Source organism: Triticum aestivum, chromosome 7D (genome assembly GCF_018294505.1).
Source record: "Triticum aestivum cultivar Chinese Spring chromosome 7D, IWGSC CS RefSeq v2.1, whole genome shotgun sequence".
In the NCBI taxonomy this organism is placed as follows: domain Eukaryota; kingdom Viridiplantae; phylum Streptophyta; class Magnoliopsida; order Poales; family Poaceae; genus Triticum; species Triticum aestivum.
Genome location: NC_057814.1, coordinates 41,546,115 through 41,554,869, shown reverse-complemented (window position 1 = coordinate 41,554,869; position 8,755 = coordinate 41,546,115). Strand labels below are relative to the sequence as shown.

At 42.1% G+C, this 8,755-nt stretch overlaps 1 protein-coding gene and 1 long non-coding RNA gene across 8 annotated transcripts; both read left to right on the top strand.

Moving 5' to 3' along the window:
- The first annotated feature begins 2,501 nt into the window (after window positions 1-2,501).
- On the top strand, window positions 2,502-3,895 carry LOC123168930 (uncharacterized). 2 transcript variants are annotated; one of them, XR_006484565.1, is made up of 3 exons: window positions 2,502-2,876; window positions 3,091-3,175; window positions 3,775-3,895. It is a non-coding gene; the product is annotated as an uncharacterized lncRNA (long non-coding RNA). The 2 variants fall into 2 exon arrangements; XR_006484566.1 differs by having other exon boundaries at window positions 2,502-2,992.
- Window positions 3,896-5,653: 1,758 nt separating this feature from the next.
- Window positions 5,654-7,821, top strand: LOC123168929 (uncharacterized). 6 transcript variants are annotated; one of them, XR_006484564.1, is made up of 5 exons: window positions 5,676-5,714; window positions 5,792-5,926; window positions 6,179-6,352; window positions 7,089-7,178; window positions 7,259-7,820. XR_006484564.1 is itself a non-coding variant. In XM_044586793.1 (4 exons), the coding sequence occupies exons 2-4, from the start codon at window positions 6,217-6,219 to the stop codon at window positions 7,511-7,513; spliced, it is 477 nt and encodes a 158-aa protein (XP_044442728.1). In that variant the 5' UTR covers window positions 5,654-5,714; window positions 5,792-6,216; the 3' UTR covers window positions 7,514-7,821. The 6 variants fall into 6 exon arrangements, 2 of the variants coding, with proteins under 2 accessions (XP_044442728.1, XP_044442729.1); XM_044586793.1 differs by having other exon boundaries at window positions 5,654-5,714; window positions 5,792-6,352; window positions 7,089-7,174; window positions 7,259-7,821; XR_006484561.1 differs by having other exon boundaries at window positions 5,657-5,714; window positions 5,792-6,352; window positions 7,259-7,817.
- Window positions 7,822-8,755: the final 934 nt, after the last annotated feature.

The window sequence follows — 8,755 nt, the reverse complement described above, 5'->3', positions numbered from 1 at the left end:
AAAGACTCTCCTAGCGATCCCCAGACGCCGCCGTCGTACGCACCTCGATCCCCTCGAATGCCCGCGCATCTTCCGTCCCCCCACCCATAGCCGCTCTCTTCCCCGCTGGCGTCGCTCTCAGCCGATCGACCAGGTAGAAGCGCGTCCACGTCGATTCGGTGGCACCGCCGCGGGAGGGACGCCTAGGGTTTGTATTGCGGCGGACGTACGGGCGGTGGCGGGTGCATCAGTTTGATTGCGAGTGGTGGGGCGGAGCGGAGCGGCCGGGATCGGGGTGCGTTTGTTGCGCCGCGGGTTTGGGAATCTCGACGGAATCCCTGCGTTCGCTGGGTTCCGGCGTGATCAGAGTCGCGCGCCGTCTTGCATTTGTATTCTTTTTTATGGGCATCTTGGCATCTAGATTGTACTGTCTGATTGATGTTTACTGTTGACCGGCAGGGATCAGGGTCAGGGGAGGCATGGCGGAGGCGTTCGACATGTACCATCGGTCTGAAATCGGCAAGGACCTGACGGAAACACTGACCAAGATGGTGGGCAGAGGTGCGTTCAGTCCCGAGCCTACCATCGCTGTCCTCCTGCAGTTCGACAAGGTTCCCTCCGCCGCCTCCCCCGCTCCTCCTCTTGCCTCCTCCCCACGCACATGATCACCGCCAACCCTCCAGATCAGCCGGACGAGTATGCGGCACTCAACCTGCCCTCCACGCTAATTGTGCCCAGCTCCAACCCAAACGCACCCATCCTCCTCTCGCCATCATCGCACGCCGGTTCATCCTCGCCGTAACCGCCCGCAGCTGAACCGGCACGCATAGAACCTAACGGAGCCACAGAGGCCGTTACACGAACATGCGGGATCTGCTTTCCCGAGACACCTTCGCGGGCCTGCTGTTCCTTTACACATCGCGGGCGGTTGGCGGAGGCAGTGCGCGTGTGTGCATCCTCCGAGTCTAGCTTGGAGGCAGCGACATGGTTAGGCGCCACTACTTGCTCTGTTTCTACAGCCGCTACTTGTTGTAGCTCCTGCAAGATTGATGTACCTGCTTCTGGTAAGTTCTTGCTGTAGCTGATGCTTGTACATTTTTTATGTCAACAAAAAGTTTGTAATGCAAGTGGCAGGTGACAACTTACACAATTGGGAGTTTTGTTATATCCAGTTAAACACTTGGTGTAAATCTGGTATAGATACTTATAGACTGTTTTTGATGTGTTTTCCTCGTGAACCAGTGCCTTAGATTATTTCGTAATTTATCATATATGTAAATAATATTATCACTGAAATTTTATAAGGCTGTGTAAGTTGAAAGATTGATTCGACGTCTTTACATGTGAGTGTGATAGACTTACAATATCTTTATAAGTATTATTTTCTGTAGATAGATTTTACATGATGTGTGCTACGGTTCAGACCTTGCTATTTAGATATTGTGCCTTTCATGATTTATTGAGAAATGTTGGTAAGTGAAGTTTGATTAATCACTTGTGTATATGGTTTGGGTAATTACTAAAATTGAAGAGTGCGCTTAGCCTGAATGTGTAACAGGGTGTGAACAATATATGAATCGGAGTCAAGGACTGTTGAGTACAAAAAGGATTCCTCGCAAAAAAATGTATAAAATGGATTGATATTTGAATTATATTACTAATCCAGCCTTTTTCCATCTTGCGACATTTGACTTTGTGAGCAGTGGCTATGTGGGAGGCTTCTTGAGGTGAGGTACAATTATATTGTCTTTGATTTAACTAAAATCATGCTATCGCTTCATATGTACACCAACTCCATGTCACATCTTATCTTGGGGATTGGAAGTAAACAACCGTGTCCTATGGAGTCTACTGTCTAGGAAGTTCAGAGATGGAACGTTCACGGTCTGTTAACTACAGAGATGATAATCCTAAAAAAGTAAGTCCATACTAGCATGATGAAAAGGTCCAATTTTTTTAGCATGATGAAAAGATCCAAGGACAGACCTCCCGTCGCACCAGAGAAAATGGGCCGAAAAAGGTGCCGCTCGTCGGCGTGGCGGACCCGGCGACAGCTGACGGGTGTGGAGGGAGGTGGGGTAGATCCAGTGCGTGTGCGTGCTCAACTGCTGATGAACCGGCTGTAGCGCTCAATCCCTGCCAAGGGCCAGCGTGGTCTCTGGAAAAGGTGAGGATGCCCTTCGATGAGCCTGGGCAAAGCCTTTGAATCAGGACATGCAATTTGATCCAGCAATTAGCAATATAACCATGGTGTTTACGTATTATTTAATGGAGAATGGTTGGATCTAGCTCCGCCCCTGTTTCTTTCGCAGATTGATTTGGTGTTTGAGCCGGTATTGACCCCGTCGTCATGGTTGTTTGTGGTTGTCGTAGGTTTGGTCCGGGCATGCATGGTTGGTGATTCCCAGGGTTGCCGGTCTTCATCTCTGCTGTCCAATGATTCTTTTATTACAGTTGAAGGCGCCTGTGATTGGTGTGCAAGCCAGACCTGAGGGACGACCAACAGAACATCCTTCAGAAGACGATGGCACCCATCATGCAATCGTTCCATGGGATTGTGACCTGCATTGAGATTTCAGTGCTTTGCACTTCGCCAGACTGAGATCAAAAAGACCCCCATTGTATCAATTTACATTCGTAACACTTTATTATGTCAATTTGTTGATTGTTCACAATGACACTGGATATTCTAACAGTTGCTCAGCCTCACGTAATATTCCAACAGTGCATATTTTTTGTAATTTTGATTGTTCGTTAGAGTTCTAGATACTATGCTCGAGTAGAGTAGGTTTACTATAACAGATTGTTTAGGAATCACAGGTGCAGAAGGTATTCTACCATCCGCAGTGTGAGGGTTTTGAAGCAGATATTCATTCTATGTGACCACGACAGGGATGGTATGTATTCTGTTTGTACTTGAGACTCTTAGATTTCCAGTGGAGTTTTGGTTTCTCCTGCTGAGATCGTACACTTGATGTTTATACTATGCATTCAAGCTATTCCCACACCTAAGGTCTGTTAGTGTTGAATCTTATTTTCTTGTAGTGTGATTACTATATGCACTTATTTGCGTGCTTTCTCACTTTTATTTGTATAATCGGCATTCTGCAGAAATAGGGCAACAAGATTCAGGTATATGATTTGAGGTTCGTAGTGGAGAAGAGCTGTGAGAAACTGCAGTTGCTTTCTTTTATTGGTATGGACTATGAACCGACCGCATCTTTTCACTTCCCTTCCTAGCTCTTAGGTTACATGTTAATTATGAACTGAGATAAGCAAAATATATAGTCCTGACATGAGGAGCCTCATGTTTTAGACGGCCATTTAAGCACGTTATTATCAACTATTGATTTTGTAATATTTATTAGCAGTGCATCGCTAGAATTGTTTTTTGCTTATTTTTACCTATTAACTAGGATGAACATGTATCTTCTTCTTATAAGAACTACATGCATTGCAGTAAATCTGTCAACGTTATTAGTACCACAAACGTCTGTAGGAAAAACTTATATTTAACCAAAAGTTAATGGCCATTTCGAATCACTGGTTGTTTAAGATTTACACAGCATTGATATGAGTAAAAAAATGACCTTGTTTTTTGTTTCAATTTTGGGGTGATGCATTAAATATTTAAGGCAGTTTGGGCAGAACAGGGGAAGTGCACACATTTGATGATTATTTTTATGTACAATTGATTTACTTGATCAAAAAGTATGCATTTAGCATGTCTTGCCGTTGTTTTAAAAGGAATTTCCTGGTAGAAAATACACATCAATTGTGTTTTTTTCCCTGCAGCAACGCATGGACAATTATTTTTTCTTTTTGGCGATCACAGGGAACAAATACTACGGGGATCAAGTCGGGGATTCATGGCAAGGGATTGACATTTTTTTATCAAAGCAGTTTGCTACACACTGCAGTGTGACAAAAAAGGTGTGCTACTGTTTCCACATCTCCTTTTGCGAATCACTAATGTTTTTCCCAAGTCTTTTCTTCCTTTTTGTATTGACCCAGAAATAGTTTCGGCATTGGAGTCAGTTTCTTCGATGTTTTCATTGTTCTTATCGGGAAGTGTGAAGTGAAATTGTGGAAATTTTCCCAAGTCCCAGGTTTGCATAGGCCCTTATTACTGGTGTGCTGGTATGGGCACATGAGGGGTGTCCTATTGATATTTTTATGTGAGATATTTGTTTCTCATTTTAGCGGTCATTCAAGTGTGAGTTATGTGTATCTGCAACATGTAATTGAGTGCCGGAACTTTCATTATACCTTATCAAGGCCATTTACAGGTTTACATGAGCATTTGGTTAGTAGCCTCATGACCTCATCTATGAATTATCCGTTGATCTAACTATCTCTTAATCTTTTTTCTCAGATTTTAGTTACCCATTGCTTACACAATGATAGTAAGACCAATTGCAGGGATGTGTTGATCTTGGTCTTGTTCTGTATGGAGGTAGGGTACAGTTGATGTTTCATGTTTGGTGAAAGAAAAGGAGCTTCCTATGTTGATTTCGGGCAAGATATACATTCTGCCATGCATTAGTAGATCAATTGCTTCTATGTGTAGGGGAACGATTAGTGATTGAATCTCTCGGTCACGTTTCTTGATCATCCAATTAATTTACCCCCATCTATGCATAAATTGGTCTGATTGAGTTATGCCATTTTTTATGTAATAATCTATATTGGTCCTATATATGACTAGAACAATATGATACGATGCACATCGGTCCGCTTTACTGGCATCTATCTTTCAAGGTGAAGGAGGGGAGGCACTCGTGTGGAGCTGCTCAATGTTCAAGGAGATACGGCTGATTAAACCAGGTTATATTAAAGTTCTTTATGGTTCATGTTAGCTATCTATCAGTAATAGTACAACCTTGATTTTTATGTGGTTCATGTTTACCTAACCATCAGTAACATTACTTTCTATTGGAGACTTTTTACAGGAGGTGCTTATAAAATGATAGTTGAACAAGTACAGATTTTGGATCGCGATCATCTATTTACCAGGCATCGATCAAAATCTAGCATTCTTTGTTGTGTGCCACATGAAAAAGATAGATATTGTCTGATATATCCGATAGCGCAATATAATTTTCTCTTGCATATTTATAATCTGCCATTTCAATCATGTTTTATGTGCTGTAGTCCAATCAAGACAATTTGCAACTTTGGTGTTGTGACGTTGGAGGCCGTGCTCAGCGGCAATGGGGGACTGTTGTAGATGCCTGACCTGAGATGTCGACGAAGGAACGAGAGTCAACGAGGAGTGCACGCCATGGGTTCGTGAACTGGCCAAGCCACCGTTGTTCGTTTGGTAATGTCCGACGCATCAGAGGCATAGTATGACTTGCGCCGATTTTGACGTCATCTACCAACATCCGACGAAGGGGAACCAGTCCCGGTTTCCATCTTGATGGTAAGTTCTCTAATCTTCTATCTCATGGGATGTGATGTGGTTGCTTTCATTATGGCTTTTGACAAAGAGTTGAAATTAGCTTATGTGCTTCACACAATTGAAATTCCAGTGATATTATCAACCTTCGGTGAGCAGTGACAATGAACTCCATCTCCCCACACCACCACACCCAAATAGCGTAGGATAGACTGATGTTTCATGTGATGTCCTTTAAGCTATGTTTCAGCTTGTCTCGACCCAGCATGTATTTTTAGTTTCAGTTGTTGAGCTTTGCACTACAAAACCGAGAAAGACCCAAGGCTTTTTACAGGTCAGGCATGTTTACTAAAATGTTTTTCTAAAACATTTCCAGCCATATTTGACTTGTTTGCTTGCTCAACCTTACAGTGGGATCATTTCTACAGACTACAAATAGAGGGAAGTTGTCTTGTGCCTTACTAGAGACAGATGAACCAATAAAATGATTGGAAAGGCTCTTTCCAATAAAATGATCTTGTACAGTTTATTTCTTAATATATTTTGGTCAGTATGTTGTTTATTTTCTGAAAATGATACTCCATTGTAGATTACCTATGATGAAAATTACATTCTCTGCGGGCGCTGATTTAGATATATTACTATGGGCAAAGGAAGTTCAAAATTTATCTCAGTCAAACATGTGCAAAGGAAATTCAAAATATGTTATATTAGGGAAGATTCTTAAATCAGTCAAGTATCTAGAGGGTTGATTAGGACACTCCTCATAATGTTTGGTACTTTACCATTTGGGATTAGGCCATTGGTGAACATGACAATGCGGCTGTTGGTCACGGATGCCGGGGGCATGGGCAGGGTTGAGGAGCTCACACAGTGCTATATGTGACAACCTGCGACTGGTGGCTGGAGGTGGTGTGCCTGCTGCTTGGTTGGAAGTCCGACATAATCTCCCACGACCGACTGGTAAGCATGGTACGTACCCAACCGCCAAACTATCTTCTTTCACCTCCTTCCTGTGTAGGACTTAAACTTCACTGCACACCGGACATTCCTACTTTCAGTCAGTCATTTCTGCCCATTCCGAATGTTAATACTAAGTGTACATGTCACCCACATTGGACCAGTCTAATGCATTTGAATTACCTTGATCTATGGGAATAGTGATATAGGCATGCTACGTGCAAGTGCTTATCTAGCCAAACCAAAGATCATCCTGTAGTTTTATGCACACCATCCCAATCAGCAATAGATGCATGGTTGCCCATGTGTTGCCACAGAACAATCCTACAGTGGGGCAGTGCTATCCTACAGTGGGGATGAGAGGATTCAGCGGCTTCACCGGTGGCTTGTCTATCTCCAGGAGATGGAGCCCGCCGCCTCATCGATGTGGGAGCTGCATTGCACGTACAGGGCACGACGGCTCATGGATGCTGGAGCTGTAGTGCACTGTTTAGGAGTTCAAAAGCATGAAGGAGGAGATTACCTACAAGTGTTTAAGATCACGCAGGAGGATGTCAAAGTTTTCCATTGTCCGGCACTTGTGAGCAAGCAGTATATGGACTTCACTCTGATTCTAAAGAAAAAGTTGGGTATCTGATTCTAAAAAATAAGAGCAGAAAATAATAGAGATGTATGTACATGTGTGTGCATTAAAATTCATTTTATTCTGTTAGTCAAGGTTATAACCTTTCAAACTTTACTTATCCAGGTTGTGAAGACCTTCCAGCATTACCCAAGGAAGCTAACACACCAACTTGTGCCATACGTGGTATTTTCTTGTTGATGAATGTTGGTGTAGGTAATCTCCTTGATGAACCATGCGACAATTAATAAAGTTAATAAAGGCCAACATACTCTTTTTGTCTGCCTTGATCGCAGTGGGGCGGGGGTGAGGAGTTGGAGAGAGAGGTGGGCGTGTGCATGAGTGTAGTGCGTCTGGATGATGGGATGCACGATGGAGTGATCGGTGTGGTGGCCAGCGGTGCCTGTGCTATTGATGTTCGATTTGAGGGGAAGAAGAAAGATTGGCTGCTGATTTTGGGAGGAAGAAGAGAGATTAAGCGTGTTGTTGTTGTTGTTGTTGTCATGTGTGGCCTTGGGAGAGGAATAAAAGAGAGTAGTAAAGAGTTGTAGAGAGATAGCGAGGGATTGAGAGGCTACTGCTATTTGTATTGCAGTTGATGCTTGCACAATGCTATTGCTTATGACACTGGGGTATTCATCTTTGGGATAAAAACAATCATTTCCCCCCTTCCATATTGTAGTCATGACTTAGTTTTACTAACTAACCTCTCTATAATTATTTTTGGATTATATTTAGCTTTTTTGAAGTTGTAAAGAATAGTTTTGACCTTTGTGGGTAGTCAAGCAAATTCTGGTTCTTGGTTGAAAGCCCCTTGTCATCATAGTTTACTCAAAGGCAGCTTCAAATTGATTCCCGTGCCTAGGGAGTCATCCTTGGAAGCAATAGTTCTAATTTTTATAAAGAAGCATGTTATAATTGTTTGTTTTTGTATAACCAAAAAAATATTTCAAACATATGTTGTGATTAGAATTATGACAACATCGTTGTTCATCACTATTCTTTTTGGACTTGAATTGATCTATGTCTAAATCGAATTCTTATTAATGTTAAGTCTAATCTGCAGTTTGATATTACAAATATGTTATACTTTGATTTATTTGCTATCTTACTGTCATATCCGTGTCAAGCACAAGCCGACGCCTCTATTTCCGGTGAGGCCAACCATCTAAAATACCTCCTCCATCTTAAATCCATTGATATACTTTTTTGTTACAGACTTTTTATATATAGATATTAGAATTGGCACTATTTGGAAATATCACTTAATTGTTGGACCCTTTTTGCAGTATACATCTTGGCTGGTCTCAACATATAGTTTTTTCTCAAATTATGGGTTTTCTTCTTCCGTCTGTTCATGCATGGTTTGCTTCTGGTGATCCGTAATGTCAGTGGTGTTGCTGCTTCTAACTTCTACTGATCCATAACAAGTGCATACTATTTCGTTTGGATAGATCTTTATATATTTCACATTTAGCAGAAAAGTTTAGTATGTGAACAGATGGTACTATTGCGGATTCTTTAACCTTTTCATGTCTGATGGCATGAACTTATCCATAGTAGGTACATGCAAAGGAACTTGACAAGAGAACAATACTCTTTTGAACAAGGCTAATTTGTTACCTTTAAATATCAGGTCCACACCACACACACACCGTAAAAGACAGAGATTTATATGTATCTTTTGCAGGATTGACAGCACACGATGAGAAGAAGACATGGTTTACCTCAGAGCTGGGGACTACAGAGGATAGCGTCTTCGTGGATTCAGATAAGAATAATATTGTAAGAGG